The sequence below is a fragment of the Chlorocebus sabaeus genome, chromosome 22 (genome assembly GCF_047675955.1).
Source record: "Chlorocebus sabaeus isolate Y175 chromosome 22, mChlSab1.0.hap1, whole genome shotgun sequence".
NCBI classification, from domain to species: Eukaryota; Metazoa; Chordata; class Mammalia; order Primates; family Cercopithecidae; genus Chlorocebus; species Chlorocebus sabaeus.
The window spans coordinates 90,243,209-90,265,108 of NC_132925.1; the positions used below are offsets into that span (position 1 = coordinate 90,243,209).

The 21,900-nt window shown below is 51.4% G+C and overlaps 1 protein-coding gene across 1 annotated transcript in view; it reads right to left on the minus strand.

The window, feature by feature from the left end:
* BSN (bassoon presynaptic cytomatrix protein) overlaps positions 1-2,065 on the minus strand; it is a 114,584-nt gene extending 112,519 nt beyond the window's left edge. The window contains exon 1 of the mRNA XM_073010172.1: positions 1,836-2,065. Within this exon, the coding sequence (XP_072866273.1) occupies positions 1,836-2,065 (230 nt within the window). The remainder of the gene's footprint in view (positions 1-1,835) is intronic.
* Positions 2,066-21,900: the final 19,835 nt, after the last annotated feature.

Genomic DNA, 21,900 nt, shown 5'->3' on the forward strand with positions numbered 1-21,900 from the left:
TGCTGCTCAGCTGAGGTGCTATGAGAAGCTGAGTATCAGCTGGAGGAGTAAATCCCACCTCCTAATGGTCTCTAGTTCTCACCTCCTGAGCCTGATAGTCACAGGACCTCAGCACCACAGGCCCAGGTATGAGCCTTGCCCACAGCCAGGTAAGAGATTGTATGACTACTAAATCCAGCAAGAGTCCATGGTTCCCCTCACCCACAGTGGTTCATGGGTCTGCCCTGCAGCAGAATGTACAGATGAAGTAGAAATGAAACACTAAAAAGGCGTATGAGCAATAGACATCAGCCTCCTTACAGTCCCTCTGAGCTGCCCAGGTCTTTCCAGAATTTTGTATGATTGGCTCTGCAACATCTGATAAACTACAAGCAGAGCAGCCTGTTTGGTTATCAGAAGAGAAATGACAAATTCCCCATACAGGGAACTCTCAATAACAAGGTGTTTTTCCATTCAGCTACAGAAGCTTTCCCTTAGAAGGAGAACACTAAAGCCTGGGTGGGCCTCCGTCAAGCTAAAACCCAAACAGCAACTCAACACGCAGCAAAATGGACAGTGTTTGCAGTGCTAAGAGCTGTGTGCTATCCAACTGCATTACTATTATAGCTAGTGTAAAATGGACAAATCCCACCTCTAAAAAGGATGCTCACAGGCTGACCTGTCTGCCGCAGGTTTCAAGCTACTTAAGAGCTTTTCATTACTGTTTGTTGTCTAAGAAATGACTTCTGAGGAAATAAACACACAAGAGATACAGTCGGGCAGCCAAAGAATAAAAAATTATGCATTCTCACAGTTTATGTGCTCCCACACAGAAAAGCCAGGGCAACATGTATCAGCAGACTCACATGGAGCTGGAAGCACCTCCCTCCCACCCCCTGGGGGTTTTGCTACTCCCCAAGCCTATTTGGTGCAAAGATAATGCCTTCCATTTTATCCTGTCATCTCTTAGTAGTTTTCCTGAGTTTTCAGTCTACGACTTATTATATATTGGCATTCCCTTACAGCCTTCACTGCCACTTGACTGTTTTTGCAGGACCTGGGTTGGCATACATTTAAAACAAACTGGTTTCACAGTATTTAATCAGATATGTTCTGTTTAAAGCATTCTGTGTGGCTTTCAGCTTTTCCACTGGTTTGATCTAAATCATAAGGTAACAAGAACATATCTGGTGCTGGATGACTCAATAGCATTTTTGCTTCACCCCAAAATGTTTCCCTAAACCTTGGTGAAAGCACATGATCCTATTAGTATTGTTGGGCCTAAATAAGCACCTCTTGGTGTCCAGTGGGCAATTTTCCTTTCCCCCAAAGGTGATTACAGCCACTAAATGCCCAAGGAAAGCTCAAGACCAAGTTCATGGTTCAACTATTTTCATCTCTCTGTTCCTCGCAGTGACAATTATCTTCCCTGACAGCCACTCCCATTGTGCTCTTTCCTCGGCCCAGCACAATGGACACATGCAGACACCAGCAGACAGGGAGGACGTTTTCCATCCCATTGCTCCCCTGTGCGGAGGGACCAGGCTAAGGTTACATAAGCCCCTCCTGAGCGGTCAGGCCCAAGCGTTGGGGAGAAACGAATTTGGGGTTCGTGACGGAGTCACGGTCTGCAGGCCCCGACTGACCCTGCGCTCGTCATCCTGCCACGCCAAAGCGGGGCAGCTGGAAAGGAAGGGCCGCTTCCCGCGACCACCCAGTTCACACCAGTCCGGCAGGGTTCAAAGTGCGGCCGGACGTCGAACCTCGCTGTCCACACTAGATCGCGGGATCCTGGGCCCGGGCCCCGGCCTCAGGCTGCAGCTCACCGCCCCCCGGGCGCCGAGACACGCGCTTACCTGCCCGGGCCAGGGCCGGGGCCGGGGCCGGGGCCGGGGCCAGGGACCGGTGGTACAGCGGTCGACCGCGCTGCTCCAGCCGCGGGGAGCTGTCCGCCGCCGGCCGGTGCTGAAGGAGGCTTTCCTGCGCCGGGGCTGGGGCCGGGGCCGGGGCCGGGGCCGGGGCCGGCGCCTCCGGGCGGCAGCGGCCCGTCGCCAGCGCCGCCCTCCAGGCTGGCCTCGTTGCCCATGGCGGGCAGGCGGGCGGGCGGGGTCGGGGTCGCGCTGCGCCCGGGCCGGCGGCTGCCGGGCAGTGCTCACACTCTCGGCGCCGCCGCCGCCGCCGCCGCCATCTCCCAGCTCGGCTAGCGCCGCCGCCTGCCGCTGCGCATGCGCGTCTCGCAGCCCCCGTCCCTGCATACGCCCCCTCCCCCTGTGCGCGCTCCCGCCAGCCCGCTAGTACGTGTGTCCACGCGCCAGCCTCGGTGTCGCTGGGAAACGGCCGCCGGCGCCCGCGCATGCGCTGTCCAGGACCTACGCGGCTGTCGCGTGCTGAGAAGGAGCCGGGCGGGGCCCGGCGGGATCGCTGCGAGGGCCCTGTGAGGAGGGGCACCTGCCACTGGAAGCGGCCTCGGGGTCGTCGCGCTGAGCCCTGCTTTGGAGTCGGGGGCGCTTTCCGCCTCGGTGAACTCGAAAGTGGCAACTCTCCTCCGGGTAACTGGAGTGCCACAGCGGGCAGACGTCGTGACGACAGGCCTCGGAGAGAAGAGGGGCCCAAGGATGGCTCAAAGGATGCATAGGAGTTGGGAAGGCAGAGGAACAAGTGTGTTCAGAGATGCGAGGTCGTAGAGGGAAGGAGAGGGAGGGTGCTTGGTGGTCGGGCCGGATTGTGAGGGTCTCTAAGGCCAGCTGGGGAGTGGAACCTTTATCCAGATGGTGATGGGAACCATCTGGGATTCACACTGAGGAACTGGAGTCTCAGGAAGCGCCCCAGGCACAGATGGAGGGTGTGACAGGGCTGCGTGAAGCCAGCTGGGAGGCCACCTCAGTCAGCCCTGGGAGAGTGACCTTGGGGAATGGAGAAGAGGAGTTTATGGTTCTCAGGCCTGGAGCTGTGGATCCCAGGACTGTCTCTCAGGATAATGTTGCCTCTGCATTATCCTGAGAGCTTTCCGAATTACTTCCCGGCTGCCTCACATTTACAACCGGTGTCTGCCCACTACTCAGGGGTGTGTGCTTTGGTGGCTTCTCACACAAGCCTGTACTTTCCTATGGGAGAATATTTCCTAGGAAATGCAGCCTATATTCCAGTTCATCTTTGGCTTCATAAATCATGACTGTGTAGAAAGGCTTGAGTAACTTGAACCCATTTTACAAACCCATTTAATTCTCCTAATGTTGTGGAATATATCACATAGGGTGTAAGCAGTTCTTTTTTTTTTTTTTTTTTTTTTTTTTGAGACGGAATCTCGCTCTGTCGCCCAGGCTGGAGTGCAGTGGCCAGATCTCAGCTCACTGCAAGCTCCGCCTCCCGGGTTTACGCCATTCTCCTGCCTCAGCCTCCTGAGTAGCTGGGATTACAGGCGCCCACCACCTCGCCCGGCTAGTTTTTTGTATTTTTTAGTAGAGACGGGGTTTCACCGGGTTAGCCGGGATGGTCTCGATCTCCTGACCTCGTGATCCGTCTGTCTCGGCCTCCCAAAGTGCTGGGATTACAGGCTTGAGCCACCGCTCCCGGCCGGGTGTAAGCAGTTCTAACTGAACCTAGAATAATCCAGGGATCCCAATGAATGCTGATAGCCAGCCTGCTGGACAGACTGGTGGCTGTGTCAATTCTGGTGAGGAGGAGCCAGGACCCTCCCTGGGCCTTCCCCTGTGCCCTCCAAGCTGCTCCCCCTCCACCCCTGGCCTCTGGGATGGAGCAAGTAAGAGAAAGAGGAAATGCAGAGCCCCCACTTCCTGACATTTTCTCCTGACTTTATACCTCCCATCTTTCGCGCTAAACTGCCTGGCCCCTCTGGGATGACCTAGGATGAAGAGAGCCTCTCTTCCTGCAGATGATGGTCCTTGCCGTGTTTCCTCCTGTGCTGCAGGATGTTTGATACAGCTTCGTGAATGGTGACTACATGTGCACATTTAGGCTCCAAAAGAGTCCACATCTCAGCCCTGATAGGACCCTTGGCAACTGACTTAGGCTCACTGAGCCTCCATTTCCTATTCTGCAAAGTTAGAATCTTAGTAGCTCCTCGAATGTGAGGGATTGTAAGGGTGGAGTGGCTGATGTAGATACTTAATTTTTTTCTTTTTTCTTTTTTTTTTTTTTTTGAGACAGATTCTCGCTCTGTCACCCAGCACCCAGGCTGGAGTTCAGTGGTGCGATCTCAGCTCACTGCAACGTCCGTCTCCCGGGTTCAAATGATTCTCTTGCCTCAGCCTCCCTAGTAGCTGGGATTACAGGTGCCCACCAACACTCCTGGCTAGTTTTTGTATTTTTAGTACAGACAGGATTTCACCATGTTGGCCAGACCTCAGCCTCCCAAAGTGCTGGGATTATAGGCATGAGTCAGTGCACCCAGGCTGATGTAGGTACAACACCAGGACAAGTGACTGGCACACATATGACAACTCTGTTATTAGTTGTCTCCCTGGTGTTGGTCTGGGATGTGGCAGTCTTGTGCCACATATTTCCTCCTGGGGAAGAATATGCTCACAAACATTATGGGCAGGCCAGTGGCCTGACCTTGTCCCAACCCAGGCTGTTATAGCTTCACAGACCCCAGTCAGTGTGGGTTGGGCTACTTGAAATGGGGGAAAGGATGTTTATTTTTTGTTTTTGTAGAAATCACAGGAGCTATGGCTTTCCACAGATTTAAATCAACATGCCTCTGGTTCCTGTGTGGTTAATTAGCTCTACCCAGCCTGCAGGCCTAGGGAGTTGCCCTCCTCAGAGTGGATTCCTGGCTATTAGCAGACCTCCAGGGTCTCTGCTGCCTTGGTGACAAAGGGCACAGCACAGTGGACCCAGGAGAACCTGAAAATGTAGGTTAGAGGTGCCCCTCCTCTCCTCTCAAACTCTCCCAGTTCTGTTTCCTTTGAGGAGCATTCCCAGGAACATGCCTGCCCTGTGTTCATTCACCCCTAACATTCAGCCCAGGGACTCCTACGGACCATGGGATGGTATTGGCCTCTGTTTATCTGGGGCTCTGATTCAATCTCCCATTTTCATTCACTGTCCCAGAGGCTATTTCCCTCCTCTTGATCTAGACTGGGGCTTCTTAACAGCAGGACCTTGTCTGACTGGTCCTATCCCCTGGGCTGGCCTTCAGCAGGCCCTCTGAGGCTGATGGTTGTGCTGGATTCTCCACGATGCTCTGAGCATTTCCCTCACCTGTGCCTCTAAGGGGTCCACCAATCACCAGGCTTAAAAACACCCAGAGAGATCTTTGGCTTTAGCTGCTGACCTAATAAGTAACAGGGAGAGTGCTGGGATTGCATCTGGTTTCTCCTCATGGAGGGGTTGTTGATGAGCTGTCTTCACTTATCCAGGAGAATTCACTAGGGTTGACTGTGCTTTATGACAAATGAATAAACAAACCTTTCAGTTTGTGCAAGCCAGCTGTGTGGTGTGTCAAGTATCGCTTCCTCCTGGGTCCAACTGCTGCCCCACCAGGGACAGGATGGACCTAGAAACTCTGCAGGATTTTCCCAGTCCCCTAAGCTTCACTTGCTGAAATATCTTCCCACTTCAGCATAACGTGTGACACATGGCAGCCATTTTGGAGATGGCCAGATGAGAGGACAATCAATCCACATGCCTAAATGGAACTGACGGACACCCCCCAGCTTGCTTCTCCAGCCTATGTTCTCAGACACTTGCAGAAGACCAGAGGGAAAATGGAATCAGAAAACAATAACAACAACAAAAAACCATCCAGGGCCATGCACAGTGGCTCACTCCTGTAATCCCAACACTTCGGGAGGCCAAGGCAGGTGGACTGCTTGAGCTCAGGAGTTTGAGACCAGCCTGGGCAACGTGGCTAAACCCTTTCTCTACTAAATACAAAAACTAGTTGGGTGTGGTGGCATGCACCTGTAGTCCCAGCTACTTGGGAGGCTGAGGTGGGTGGATCACCTGAGCCTGGGAGGTCGAAGCTTCAGTGAGCTGTGATGGTGCCACTGTGCTCCCACCTGGGTGACAGAGCAAGACCCTGTCTCAAAAAAACAAAACAAAATGAAACAAAAAAATTCAGGTGGGAAAAGGCCCAATCAGAGCCAACCCACTGCTGGGATTAGTGGAAATGATTAGTCACCAGAAGGCAAATCGTGGAAGAATGAAGAGATGACAGGACCTTAGGAACTACGCCCAGAGGCCAGCTGTGCCATGGGCAAAGCACCATGCAGGTCATCCCCAAGAAGGGAAGAACAGGTAGAGCTCAGACTCTTCCCTGCTTCCCCGTAAGTCCAGTTCACCCTGGGCTGATCCTTTCAGCATGGCAGCCTCCGTGGGGAGGTACCAGATCCAAAGATGAAGATGTCTATGGGGGTGAAGAAGAATGGCAAACTTTGCAGGCAAGAGTAGGCATTAGAGAGATCAGAGGAGGAAGACAATAGAGAAGGATGACACAGGATAGGCTACATCTAGAGGATATAGTGCCATGGACTTTGGACTATTCCGGAGAGGCTGAGAGAGCTGGCTCCTGTCTACAAGGCTCCTTCTTTTTGCACCACCCCAGACAACAGCGGTTCAGGCACCCTTCTTTTTGCTAAAGTGCTGCTGAGGCCTGTCTCACTTCCCAATGAGAAGCGACTCAGGAAATTGGCTCCCTGCCCCGTTCCTTCTTTGGGAGAGAGAAACAGAACTGAAGAGGAAGGAAGGAAGCCCAAAGAAACAGAGGTTTTCTTTCCTGGCCGAGGTTTGTTGGCACTGCCCACTAACATAGAGAATAAAGCGATTCCCTAAGCAAGCCTTAGGCTGGCATGAGGCTACAAACAAGTGATTGTATCTTCATTCTGCTCAGCAGCCCACCTGGGCTGGCCTGGACAACCTCATTGGTATACTGAGGTCTTAAGCTGGCCATGGCCCTTGGGAAAGCAGGAGAAAGGAATAAGCCTGGAAGGTACAGAATTTGCTTGATGCCTTGCCTACATAATTCCTTTACTGTTGCAATTTGCAACTCTTTGCTTGCATTATGTGAAAAAAGTTGGTAAGAAATTGTCAGAAATGTTTACCACCAGCCTAACCCCACCACCCATGCATTGCTCCCAAGAAAGCTAATTAAGGCCCATTGCTATTAGAGTTACATGATTCTGAAGGTTTGTTATGACAAGAAAAAATAATGAAGACACGGTTCCTCCAAGTCGTAAGCATCCAAGTCAAAACATACTGCATCCCAGCCGAGTGTGGTGGCTCACGCCTGTAATCCCAGCATTTTGGGAGGCCAAGGCAGGTGGATCACGAGGTCAAGAGTTCGAGACCAGCCTGGCCAAGATGATGAAACCCCGTCTCTACTAAAAATACAAAAATTAGCCAGGCACGGTGGCAGGCGCCTGTACTCCTAGCTACTCAGGAAGCTAAGGCCTGAGAATCACTTGAAACCGGGCGGCGGAGGTTGCAATGAGCTGAGATCACACCACTGCACTGTACCTTGGGCGACAGAGCAAGACTCTATCTCAAAAAAAAAAAAAAAAAAAAAAATCCTGCATCCCTTGTCCCTTTGTGTTCCCCCAGACAAGCCTCTGGGCTGGCTTTGCCTGTCTCATGCATGCATGCGCTCATCCCCCTTCAGCCGGCGCATACCTGACTCCTACATAATGCCAGGCCCAGAGAAGACTGTGAGACCTGCCCTTGAGGAGCTCTGTTTGCAGGAAGACAGCGATAGGCACACAAATTGTTTCCAATAAACTATAGAAAATGTCACCAGAATCTCTATTGTGATCCTGTCCCCCACCTATCTCTGTTTCGTAGATTGGGGGAGAACAGGCCCGGGTGGAAAGTCATGCACTTATGCCCTCTCCTGACCAGCCCACATGTCCCACCCCAGACAACAGCAGTTCAGGCATGACTCTGACTGCTCATGGGAAGGGGCAGCTTGCTCAGCCCCTCCATCAGACTCAGTTCTGCATGTCTTTAGGGAAGTCTCTCAGAGAGGTCCCTACCTCTTGACTCCTCTGTGGTTCTTCTACTGCAAACCCAAGGACATTTCTGAGAATCACCCTTTACCATCAGGAATCTCAGGCCATGGGACATAGCCACTCTCTCCACTGAGCTCTATCTCTGTCCTAATCAGAATGGATTGTAGTAGGGGCTTGTTTGTTCTATCATCTTTACCAAGTGCCCAGGGAGCTCCCAGAAGCCATTGGAAAAGCTTCTGCCTTCCAGGAAAGATAGACAGAATGGGGTAGGGAGTGAGTCTCTGATAGTGAAGCAAGAACCTTATGGCAAGGAGAAAGGTCCATAGGGCCAGGCATGGTGGCTCATGTCTATAATTCCAGTACTTTGGGAGGCTGAGGTGGGCAAATGGCTTGAGCCCAGGAGTTCAAGACCAGCCTAACAACATGGTGAAACCCATCTCTACAAAAAATACAAAATTAGCCAGGTGTGGTGGCATAAGCCTGTAGTCACAGCTACTCAGGAGGCTGAGGCAGTAGGATCACTTGAGACCGGCAGGCAGAGGTTGCAGCAAGCTGAGATCATGCCACTGTACTCCAGCTTGGGCAATAGGGCGAGACTGTCTCACAAACAAAAAATTGGCACTTTTTGAGCTCTAGGATGAGGACAGCACTGTGCCAGGCCCCCAGGATACAGCAGAAGCCAAGACTGCTAAACCCTTCTGCCCTCACTGAGCTTGTGATTTCAAAGTCTGGCCTTTGCCTGTCTGCTGCTCAAACCAGGCCCTGAACCTGGAGGACTTGACTTCTGGCCCTCAATACACGACCACTGCCCTGTCCTATAGTAGTGGGTGTGGTCACAGCATCACCAGGCCAGGCCATGAGCACTAAAGTCATACTCAGGCATCAGGGTTGTCTGAGGAGAACCCCTCTTGGCTCCTCCAGGTTCTGGGCTGGGTGGTAGCAGGTATCAGTCAGGTAGCCACATCTGGGTTACGACAGCTATGTATGTATTAATAACCCCTCCAGCTGGAAGGCCTGGAATGGACATCAGCTTTCTGAGAAGGCAGTCTTTCTGACAATGAGCTGACAGTGCAGACTGAGAATTCCTATTAAGGCTGGGCAAAGGACATCATCTGCTACCAAGAGAACAAGAAAGGCCACATATTCAGCTGAGATTCCAACCAGGCCCACCTTCCATGCTCCAGGGATCTTCTTGGGGCTCACAGGGTTGACACATCCCTCTCCTAGCCCCGCATGATCACGAGCCTCTCTGAGGAGGATGGAGTTCCAGGAGTAAGCTCATGTGCTGCCTGAACCCAGGACAGGGTTTGGGGCACAGTGATTGCTGAGTCAGAGCCACTGGGGTCACAGTCAGTACCTCTTCAACCTCTCATTTGCATTCTAATCATTACATTGGACACAGGAAGACAAGAGTTGCCCCCTGCCCCAAGCATACCATGTGCTCCTCAAAGAAGCCCAGGAATACGCATCTTCAGCATCCGCCCAGGAAACTGTTAGGAAGATGCATAGGAAGAGAGCAAAAGACAGGAGGCAACTAAACAGCCAAACAGGTTTATTTACAGAAATAAGCCTGCAAGGGGTCCCAGTCAGTAGTCTGCCTGGCAGTCAGCATCTGGCTCTGATCGATGACAAGCTGAGGCTTTTGTAACAGAGTTTCTGTTGGGGAGGGGTTGGGGAAGTGCTGGCTGGCTAGGACTGTTGTGGACTTTTCCAGCTGGGGGTAGATGTAGTTAGGGCCGTTATGCTCTGTTGAAGCTATAGGCAGGGTTGACATTAGCTTTGTTTCTGAGAACACAGTAGCCAAGGTTGTAAAATGGCATAACTATTGTTAGTCCTTATATTCTCCTCCTCTTTGTTTTAATTATCTCTTTGGATAGGGTTTTTAGCAGAGGGGCAGCTACTCGTTCTGACTGCTTCCTGCTGGTTTAGGGGTGATGGTGTCGGGGGAGGTAGCCTTCCTCTGGTGATGAAGTCATTCGTTGTTGGTGTGGCAGGAATGCCCCCTTTATATGTCCCATTGTGGTGGCCCGAGCAATTGAAGTAACTATTTCTAAAATGAACTTTTGAAAACAATTTAGCAGCCGGGCATGGTGGCTCACGCCTGTGATCCCAGCACTTTGGGAGGCTGAGGTGGGCGGATCACGAGGTCAGGAGATTGAGACCATCCTGGCTAACACGGAGAAACCCCGTCTCTACTAAAAATACAAAAAATTAGCCGGGCGTGGTGGCGGGTGCCTGTAGTCCCAGCTACTCGGGAGGCTGAGGCAGGAGAATGGCGTGAACCCAAGAGGCGGAGCTTGCAGTGAGCCGAGATTGAGCCACCGCACTCCAGCCCAGGCAACAGAGCAAGACTCTGTATCAAAAAAAAAAAAAAGAAAGAAAAAAAAAGAAAACAGTTTAGCAAGCAGGGTAAAAACAATGAAAGAACTGATGAAAAGGAGTACCCAAGGGATGAAAGAACCGAAAAAGTTATTGGCGGGTTGTTTGGGTAGACGTTCTGCAATCTAGGTTTGGATATTCCTTCTTTTACCAAGCTAGATTTGTTTGTAAAGAAACAGCATTCTTGGCTGGGCACTGTGGCTCATGCCTGTAATCCCAGCATTTTGGGAGGCCGAGGCAGGCAGATCACCTGAGGTCAGGAGTTTGAGACCAGCCTGACCAATATGGAGAACCCCTGTCTCGACTAAAAATACAAAATTAGCCCAGCGTGGTGGCACATGCCTGTAATCCCAGCTATTTGGGAGGCTGAGGCAGAAGAATCGCTTGAACCTAGGAGGCAGAGGTTGCGGTGAGCCGAGATCATGCTATTGCACTCCAGCCTGGGCAACAAGAGCGAAAGTTCGTCTCAAAAAGAAAGAAAGAGAGAGAGAGAGAGAGAGAAAGAAAGAAAAGAAAGAAACAGTATTCTTCTTGCAGGAAGAGGCATAGACCTCCCTTTTTTGCAGTGAGGATGTCTAGTCCCCTATGGTTTTGAAGTACTACTGCTGCAAGGGAGTTTATTTGATCTTATATATGATCCAGTTGAGTTGCTATTTCCATTAGTCCCTCCTTTAGTTGGGTAGACAGGGGAACTGAAAAAGCTATAAACTTGTGGAACTAAAGCCTATTGCAGAAGAGATTCCGAGAGCAGCGAGGATTGGAATTAGCTGGATTGCCCTTTTTATTTTGTGCGTGCACACGTGTGTGTGTGTGTGTGTGTGTGTGTGTGGTGGGAGGAGAAATTCTTGGTCCTTTGTGGCAACAGACAAGGGAAGCGTAACTAAGCCAAAGTGCAAGTTCCAGTCCAGTTAGCAGACAGGCAGCTGTAGAAATTATGTCAACATAAGAAGAAATAAGGGCTGGAGGGGGCTAGACAGGCAGCAACATCTGCTTAAAAAAACAGGTGGTAGTTTGAGGCATCCCGACCTGATCCTCCTTCCCGTTCAAATGACACAAAGGAGGAAGCTAGGTGGGCATCGGTTAATAGTTGGAGAAGGGGGTAATGAGTTACCAAAGGTATTTCTGAGAATAGTTTGTGTTCAGATGAATCGAGAAAGAATCGGGTTGGACCCGGAAGGGGAAGAAGTTGGCATTTGGATTTTTCATGTCTACCATAGATATTGAATAAAGGCAATGTATTAGCTGGCCCTCACCCACTGCAAAAATCTGACCCTTGAGGCTGAGTGCAGTGGCTTGCGCCTGTAATCCCAGCAATTTGGGAGACCGAGGTGGGTGGATCACTTGAGGTCAGGAGTTCAAAACCAGACTAGCCAACATGGTGAAACCCCGTCTCTACTAAAAATACAAAAATTAGCCAGGAGTGGTAGTGGGTGCCTGTAATACTGGTTACTTGGGAGGCTGAGGCAGGAGAATTGCTTGAACCTGGGAGGTGGAGGTTGCAGTGAGCCAAGATTGCGCCACTGCACTCCAGTCTGGGCAACAGAGAAAGACTCCATCTCAAAAAAAAAAAAAAAAAAAAAAATCTGACCCTTGGTTACATTCATAAGCGTTACTACATGTAGGGAGAGAAAATCTAAAGGGGTAAGGGGGAGTGGCTATGGCTGATGAGTTGGGTCACTGATGAGAATGGGTCACTTCCTCCTGTTGTAGAGGAATAACTAGACTCTGTTGTGTGAGAGAGAGAAAGAAAGAGGGAGGTTACAGTCCGAGTATTTTAAAGACCCTACTGGAACTCCATTTAAGAAGCAGGTGAAACATATAGGAGCCTAAGTAGTGAGTAGAGTGGTGGTTCCCATAGGTCCTGTAACCACGTGACTTTGGATAGGGGATAAAGTTGTTAGTTGTTTGAGAACGGCCTGACGTACCTTTTCGGCTATGACTGTGACAGGATTTGTACTTGGTTCCCAGAATGCAGATCCTAAGGTAGTTTTGGTAATGGTGAGGGTTGCCAAGGAATTGGCCCAGGCTTCTAAAGGTCCAGGGAGATAATGGTATATTGGGGACAAGGGCAGCATGCAGACCCAACAGAGGTCTGTGGAGCCTAAGTTGGCCTATTTTAGTAAGTTGTAAGATAGCTGCAAGGTATGGTTTAAGTAAAAGGAAAGAGTGGTACTAGAAGGAGACAAAGAACAAAAGAAAAAAAAAGGATATTTGAGATGGGGTGTAATCTGCAAAAGTTTCCTGCAGCCATACCTCATGAAAGGAGGAGAAATAAATTATGAGGGGTGGGGGGAGCCTGGATACCAGGAAAGGTCTTCTACAAGGCAGCAAATAAAATTACTGGAAGAGTTGGAGGTTAAAGAATTGTGGGGAGTCAAGTGATCTTGAGTGAAATGAAAATTGAGACATGTTGAGTTTAACAGGAGGAGCCCTTTTAAGTTTTGAGAAATGTATCCAGGGAGCTATGCCATTTAATTTTGCTGCAGTGGGGGGAATTGGTGGTTGTCAAAATGCCACCTTTTAGTAACCTGTGATGATGGGTTTTATTCCCTTAAGTCCAGCCTGACTGAGGGGATATTGGGGTTGTGAAACAATTTGGGAGGGGTCCTTAAGTTTTATTAGAAATGGCTGGTGGTGTATGGCAACAGTGGGCTGAGAAGTGTCCCATACCATTGGGCTAACCCCTTGGACTGAAATTGTTGAGGACTGGGTTTGGGCTTCATTGTTTTCTGGCTGGCAAAGGAGCAAGTATGCAGGAACCTGCGGTAAGGCATTCAATTATAATGTGGCCCCAGATTTATTGAGTATATCTCTTCTAATAAGAGGTGTAGGACACTGTGGAATTACTACAAATGAGTGAGTAAAGGCAGTATTGAATAAGGTGTAGTATAATGGAGGTGTTTGAGAGTGAGTGGTAGGGTGGCCATCAACCCCAAAAACAGAAATGGGGGAACAATTTAGGGGTCCATCATACTCTGGAAGAACTGAGAAACTTGCCCCAGTATCCAGTAAGAAGGAGATTGGCTTACCAGATGCCATCCTAATTACCCTGGGTTCTGGAGACTCACATGGCATGGGTACAAGCAATCCCGGGCACCATCAGTCTTCGGCCGCTAGTGCCAACAAAGAGGAGAAGTGTCCCTGCGTTGGGTTTGGGGACTGACTGGACGGTGCTGTTGAATGGGAAGGGCATTCTTGTTGAGAGCGGTCCATTTTCCAATGTCCCCATATGCCACATATAGGGCAAGGCTTTGTTGGAGGTCATGGGTTTGGGCAGGCCTTTGCCCAATGTCCCAGATTGCCGCATCAAAAACAGGTGCCAGGGCCCTGAGAAGGTGATTTTTCCTTCTAGAGGGCAATGGCCAGCATCTGGTATTTAATCTTAGCCTGTTTCTCCTTTTGCACTTTATGTTCTTTCTCCCTGTTGCTGAAGACCTTGAAGGCCAGATTTAAAAGGTCCCTTTGTGGGGTTTGGGGTTCCTCCTTTAGTTTTTGCAGCTGTTCCCTGATATCTGGCGCTGACTGTGAAATGAAATGTAAGTGAAAATAGGTTTGACCCTCTTGTGATTCAGGGTCTAGTTTTGTGTATTTGAGCATAGTCTCTAATAACCTTGATAGGAAAAGAACTGGATTTTCATTTGGGCCTTGGGTTATTTCTCTAATTTTTTTCATAATTTACTGCCTTATGGGCACATTTTTCCATGCCAGCCAGGAGACAAGTGACCATATGGTTATGACATTGGATGCCAGGGTCCCCCTGTTGGTAAGTTCACTCGGGATCAGCTAGGGGAACAGCAATGGCCGCAACAGAATTATGGACTGTATTCTGCTGATTAAGTGTGTCAGCATGGGCTTGAGCAGCTAGCCAAATGTGCTCTTTCTCATCCGGGGTGAGAGTGGATAACATAAATGTCGTGCCAAGTAAGATTATATGACTGAGTGATATAAAGAAATTCCTTCCAGAAGTGGGATGGGCCAGTGGAAAAGGAGTCAAGGAGACTCTTAATCGCCAACATGTCTGAGATTGAAAAGGTAACATGAACCCTGACTATGCTTTCTGCCCCAGCTACTTCGCAGAGGGAAAGGGTGGCCAGGGTCTGATTTTTTTTTTTTTTTTTTTTTTTTTGAGACAGAGTTTCACTCTTGTTGCCCAGGCTGGAGTGCGATGGTGCAGTCTCGGCTCACCACAACCTCTGCTTCCTGGGTTCAGGAGATTCTCCTGCCTCAGACTCCCAAGTAGCTGGGATTACAGGCATGTGCCACCACGCTGGGCTAATTTTGTATTTTTAGTAGAGACGGGGTTTCTCCATGTTGGTCAGGCTGGTCTTGAACTCCTGACTTCAGGTGATCTGTCTGCCTCGGCCTCCCAAAGTGCTGGGATTACAGGCATGAGCCACCACACCCAGCCCTGATTGTTTTTTTGAACAAGTGACAGCAGGATAGGGGAATGAGGGTGGTGGCGATAGTGCTGGTGGCTCTTGGGGAGCCTGGGGCTGGAGATATGGTGGACATTCCTCAGCAGGGTCAAAATTCCTTTCAGGGGCTGAAGGGGAGGGGTGAAAAGGGGACTAGGAGTTTTCATTTAGCAATAAAACGTGATGAAGGGAGCAAGACTGATAGAGGGAAGGTTTTGAGTGTAAGTACATGAAATCTTAGATATAGGGGACCTCAGACCAGTTGCCATTTCATTGTAAGAAATTGTTAAAATTGCTTGGGCTGGGCCGGGTGCGGTGGCTCATGCCTGTTATCTCAGCACTTTGGGAGGCCGAGATGGGCAGATCATGAGGTCAAGAGATCAAGACCATCCTGGCCAACATGGTGAACCCCCATCTCTACTAAAAATACAAAAATTAGCTGGGCATGGTGGCATGTGCCTATAGCCCCAGCTACTCAGGAGGCTGAGGCAGGAGAATCACTTGAACCCGGGAGGCAGAGGTTGCAGTGAGCCAAGATTGTGCCACTGCACTCCAGCCTGGTGACAGAGCAAGACTCCATCTCAAAAAAAAAAAAAAAAGAAAGAAAGAAAGAAAGAAAGAAAGAAAGAAAGAAAGAAAAGAAAAAGAAAAAAGATTGCTTGGGCTGGGCGTTGTGGCTCACACCTGTAATCTCAGCACTTTGGGAGGCCGAGGCAGGCAGATCACCTGTGGTCAGGAGTTTGCGACCAGCCTGGCCAACACGGGAAACCCCATCTCTACTAAAAATACAAAAAATTAGCCGGGTGTGGTGGTGCATGCCTGTAATCCCAGCTACTAAGGAGGCTGAGGCAAGAGAATCTCTTGAATGTGGAAGGCAGAGGTTGCAGTGAGCTGAGATTGTACCACTGCACTCCAGCCTGGATGACAGAGCGAAACTCCACCTCAAAAAAAAAAAAAAGATTGCATTGAATTTGGAGATTGAAAGTGCCAGTTTCCGGCCAGTAACTGCCATTATTCAATTTGTACTGTGGCCAGGCCACAGTGCAGAAGAAAATTAACTGTTTAGGTTTTATATTGTCAGTAAGTCCCAGTTGAATGTTGATTTTGTTGTTTTTGTTTTTTTGACAGAGTTTCGCCCAGGCTGGAATGCAGTGGTGAGATCTCGGCTCACTGCAACCTCCACCTCCCAGGTTCAAGCAGTTCTTCTGCATCAGCCTCCCAAGTAGCTGGGACTACAGGCGTGTGCCACCACACCTGGCTAGTTTTTGCATTTTTAGTAGAGACGGGGTTTCAACATGTTGGCCAGGCTGGTCGCAAACTCCTAACCTCAGGTGATCCACCCGCCTCGGCCTCCCAAAGTGCTGGGATTACAGGCATGAGCCACTACACCTGGCCTCTCTCAAGACCTTTTGCAATGGAAGTGGGAAGTGATCCTGGACTACTGGTTCCAATTCCCTAGAAAGGGAGCTGGTCTGGCGTGAGCTCTGGACCATTTTGGCAGGCCCCAAACTTGGTTTTGCCCTCTATAGCCTAAGGATGCGACACCATGCGGACAGAAGACAACAGCACCCTCACCCCTGGCCCTGGCCAGCTCCCAACTGCATGTTCCCTGCTGTCCCAATGCGTGCCTGGAGCTGTGAATGCAGCTTTGGGAAAGGTGTTTCCTGGGGCTTCAGGGTACCCCCACTCAGGGAAAGAGTAAGTCGCCAGCAGCCTCATCCCCCCTCTGCTTCTAGTGCCAAGTAGGGGGATCCAATCACACAAGTGGAGGCACCTCATCTCCATCCAGTACCCCCCAGATCTCACGGTACCCTATCAGGCTACCCCCCTTAGGTGGTGCCCTCAGGAGCTCTTTGGCTGGAGGAAGGAGAGACAGAGAGCCTCCTGTAAGCGCTGACCTCTATCTATACGGTGTGCAGGTCACTCGCTGGGCTCCGTGGGGCACAGGGCCTGGAGGCAGGCAAACGCTAAGGCGAGGGACTGCGCACAGGAGGGCTCCTTATTGGTTCCCAACCTCTGAATTCAAGGTTTGCTGACTTGGGTCTCGGGAGCGGAAGCCTGGGCCCCAGACTCGCCCCTCTTATTGCCTGCCGGCTTCCCTTGCCCAGGGAGAAGGGCACTAGAGAATCACAGGTTCCCCGGGTTGCAGCTACACTCTCCCCGATGCCCTCAGGGGCTGTGCGGCAGTGGTGGACAGAAGACAAGTCTAGTTACACCACCAGCCCGCGGCCGCGCTCAGACAGGCTGCCAGCAGTTGGGCTACTCGCGGGCTCCGCCCCGCCCGCCCCACGGCCTTAGCCCTGCCCACAGCCCCGCTCGGCCCCTCACTGCCCGAGACTTTCGTCCACTCCCGAGCCGTCTCAGCTCAACCCACGGCCGGCCTCCTGCGGCTAGCGCTTTCCGGGAGCTGGCGGCGTTCTTAGCCCCGCCCACAGCCCAACTCTTCAGCCCCCCCCACCGTTGGCGGCTTAATCCTCTGGCGCCACCTCCTGGGAGGCAGCGGACACTGTTTCCCTCTTCGGCACAGAGCTGCTGCTGGCCGTCCACTCTGCTGGGCTCACCTGGGGGGCATCTGGAGCCACTACCAAGGTTGGGAGCTCTTCCTATCCCCAGCCCGAACCTGCCCAAGGCCATGCGTCTCGCCACACGGAGCCTTCACCGGGACATGGACGGAATAATTCCTCCGATCCGAACTGAGACTCTAGGATAATTGCCACCAAAGGGGTAGTGGAGCTACTAACCAGGGCCCCAGCAACCGGGTCTCCATGCTGCCCATGCCCTAGGCTGTCCTTGGGAGGACCCCTCCTGCAGGAGCTCCCGAACTCCAGCTGATGGGAGCTTCCCCACAGGGAAATGGTACCCAGCATTTCTCCATAGGTGCTTCAAATTATTCTTTGCTGCTCTACAACAGGAACAAAATTTCATGATCAGAATTAAACCTGGCCGGGCACGGTAGCTCACGCCTGTAATCCCAGCACTTTGGGAGACCGAGGTGAGTGGATCACCTGAGGTCAGGACTTCAAGACCAGCCTGGCCAACATGGTGAAACCCCGTCTCTACTAAAAATACAAAACATTAGCCGGGCGTGGTGGCGGGCGCCTGTAGTCCCAGCTACTCAGGAGGTTGAGGCAGGAGAATGGCGTGAACCCAGGAGGCGGAGCTTGCAGTGAGCCGAGATTGCCCCACGGCACTCCAGCCTGGGCGACAGAGTGAGACTCCGCCTAAAATATATATATATAAAAATTAGGCAGCTGTGGTGGCGGATGCCTGTAATCCCAGCTACTCCTGAGGTTGAGGCAGGAGAATCGCTTGAACCCGGGAAGTGGAGGTTGCAGTGAGCCCAGATGGCGTCACTGCACTCCAGCCTGGCCGACAGAGCAAGACACTGTCTCAAAATAATAATAATAATAATAATAATAATAATAATACCTAAAGTGTTTGGGTCACACTTAGAACTGAACACGCCTCACACTAGCCACAAGACCCAGACCAACTAACTCCCTTGCCCTCTCTGGGCCTCAGTCCCTTTGTCTCAAGGTAGTTGTCAAGAAAGTGAGCAAAACAGGGAAAGAGTCACCAATGGATTTGGATTTTTAAGATATTGAAATCCCAGGCCAGGCGCGGTGGCTCACGCCTGTCATCCTAGCACTTTGGGATGCCGAGGCGGGTGGATCACAAGGTCAGGAGATCGAGGCCATCCTGGCTAAAATGGTGAAACCCCGTCTCTATTAAAAATACAAAAAAATTAGCCAGGCGTGGTGGCGGGAACCTGTAGTCCCAGCTAGTCGGGAGGCTGAGGCAGGAGAATGGCGTGAACCCGGGAGGCAGAGCTTGCAGTGAGTCGAAACTGCACCACTGCACCAGCCTGGGCAACAGAGCAAGCAAGACTCCGTCTCAAAATAATAATAATAGTACAAAAATGAGCCAGGCGTGGTGGCACGCGCCTGTAGTCCCAGCTACTTGGGAGGCTGAGGCAAGTGAATCCCTTGAACCTGCGTGGCGGAGGTTGCAGTGAGCCAAGATGGTGCCACTGAACTCCAGCCTGGACAACAGAACAAGACTCCGTCTCAAAAAAAAAAAAAAAAAAAAAAAAAGGAAATCCCAGCGCTTTGGGAGGCTGAGGTGGAATGACGACTTACTTGAGGTCAGGAGTTTGAAACCAGCCTAGCCAAGATGGCGAAACCCCATTTCTACAAAAAACAATACAAAAATTAGCCGGGTGTGGTAGCACGTGCCTGTAGTCCTAGCAACTTGGGAGGCTGAGACATGAGAATCGCTTTAACCTGGGAGGCAGAGGTTGCAGTGAGCCAAGATCACGCCACTGCACTCTAGCCTGGGCCACAGAGCGAGACTGTCTCAAAAAAAAAAAAAAAAAAAATGAAAGAAAAGAAAAGAAGGAAAGGAAAGGAAAGGAATGGGAGGGGAGGGGAGGGGAGGGAAATAGGCCTGGTGCGGTGGCTCATGTCTATAATCCTAGCACTTTGGGAGGCCGAGGCGGGTGGATTACCTGAGTTCAGGAGTTCGAGACCAGCCTGGGCCATATGGTGAAACCCCATCTCTACTAAAATACAAAAAACTAGCCAGGCATGGCAGCTTGCACCTGTAGTCCCAGCTACTCAGGAGGCTGAGGCAGGAGAATTGCTAGAACCCAGGACGCTGAGGTTGCAGTGAACTGAGATTGTGCCACTGCACTCCAGCCTGGGTGACAGAGCAAGACTCAGTCTCTTAAAAAAACCAAAAAAAAAAAAAAGAGAAAAGAAAAGAAATAGAGAAATGAAGCTCACTCTCGAAAGACTGATGCTTGAATTGGGCCTTCTATGTTTTAGGGGAGCTAGGAAAGAGCCTCTCCTAGGAGCTTGTTCAACCTGTTGGCAACAAGGGGAGGCAAGGCTGTGGGCTGCAATGAGGTAAGTAGTGTGGAGCCTCCAGTCCCTCCAAGACTGGTGGTATTCTTTTCTTTTTTTTTTTTTTTTTAGACAGAGTCTCGCTCTTGTCACCCAGGCTAGAGTACAGTGCAATGGCGCCATCTCAGCTCACTGCAAGCTCCGCCTCCGTGGTTCATGCCATTCTCCTCCTTCAGCCTCCCGAGTAGCCCGGACTACAGGCGCCTGCCACCATGCCCAGCTAATTTTTTGGTATTTTTTAGTAGAAACGGGGTTTCACCATGTTGGCCAGGATGGTCTTATCTCCTGACCTCATGATCCGCCCGCCTTGGCCTCCCAAAGTGCTGGGATTACAGCTGTGAGCCACCGTTCCCGGTCCCAAACTGGTGGTATTCTAGAGGCCAGGTTGGCTTAAACACACCACAAGATTTTCCAGCTAACAGCCCTGATCCCAAGACTAGCTCAAAGATCTAGGCCCAAGGCAGTGCCTTTACGCCAAGAGAAAATGCAGATTCCTCTAGAATTTTCCGAGACCAGCACTGTCTCCAAGCCAGGCCAGAGTCATTCCAGGTCAGAGGAATGTGGGAAGGCAGATTCCTGCAGGTCTGATGTTCCTTCTTTCCTGCCCTCCTGTCTACGACCCACTAACCCCAGCTTAAAAGACCTGAGCATGCCGGGCGCGGTGGCTCAAGCCTGTAATCCAGCACTTTGGGGAGGCCGAGACGGGCGGATCACGAGGTCAGGAGATCGAGACCATCCTGGCTAACACAGTGAAACCCCGTCTCTACCAAAAAATACAAAAAACTAGCCGGGCGAGGTGGCGGGCACCTGTAGTCCCAGCTACTCGGGAGGCTGAGGCAGGAGAATGGCGTAAACCCGGGAGGCGGAGCTTGCAGTGAGCTGAGATCCGGCCACTGCGCTGCAGCCTGGGCGACAGAGCGAGACTCCGTCTCAAAAAAAAGAAAAAAAAAGACCTGAGCAGTCCTCATCCAAATCAAGGAACAGGGATCTGGCAGGAGTGCCAGGGGTCAAGGGTCTGCTGGGCTAAAGAGGGTATATTCCCCCATCCCCCAAAAGAGGCAAGGCAGGGCAGAGGCCAGAGGTCCTTCTGGCCTTAATGTTCTCTGCCAAGACCAAGTATTCCCTTACTTGAGTTCAGAACAGTGAGTCCACTCATTACCCAGTGGCTTCAGGTTAGATGTTAAGCAAAACCTCCTAAGGTCAAGAGAGTAAGGATGGGGTAATTTCCTGGGCCCCTGCTGCTAGGCCTAGGAAGTGAAGTGTGTGCTGGGGACGGCCTTTCCCAGGCCTTTCCCAGCACTTAGCGTGGTGCACATTCAGGTCTTAACTCCAAGTAGTTGTTGGACCTTCAACAACCCCCGACCCTGGGACTCAGCTCTTATCTGCCTCTCTGGGTCTTGAAAGCTTTGAGCAGAGGAGCAGGGAGCATGGTAAGGAGCCAGTGATGGCAGACAGAGTTGAGCCCAGAAGAGGCACCAGTTGTTCTGTGACCAATCACTCAATTCTGCCCCTTTGCTTCTTGAAATACAGCTGCTGCATCTCCTGCCGCCCACACTCCGGGCAGTGTCCTAGGACAACCCATCTGCCCCTTCCTGGGCACTGAGTCATGATCAGCCTACCCAGCTGGCCTGTCCATCCCAAGCCAGACACTGAAGGTCACCCCCCAACCCCCAGAACCTACAGGTCAACCAAGGCAGAGCAGCCTGGCCAGAAACTACTGTTCCCACCCCGAGGCCAATACAAACCTGCCTTGAGACTACCTGGGAGACTAGCCAGTCCCAAGCCCACAAGACAATATGGGCAGGAGCTGGGGTAGAGCTGCAGCCAGAGGCATCCCTAGGTCCCCATCTTCAGAGACCTGGCCTGAAGGACCCCTACCCAGGAGGTACAGGGGCCGACCCACTCTGAGGCAGAAAACCTGTGACATCTTTCCCACCATCCTCCTTCCCAGCCGGTCTCACTGGGTTCTCTGCTATTCCCCACCCCTTACAGATGAGGGACTGAGGATGAAGGAGACTTGTTTTAGCTGGCTCACAGGCAGAAGAGGGGCAAAGGGGGCATTACATGTCGGCAGTTTCTGGAGTGCACACCCAGCCCTCCCAGCACAGAAATGGTAAGGCTTACGTTGAGGCCACTGGGCCAACCCCAAGTGGACCTGGCTGAGTCTCCTCTTCCCCCTGTCACATGAGCCCCCAACCCCTCATGTCCAGGAACCTCTCCAGATGCCAGGGAAACAGATGCCCAGAGGCAACAGCG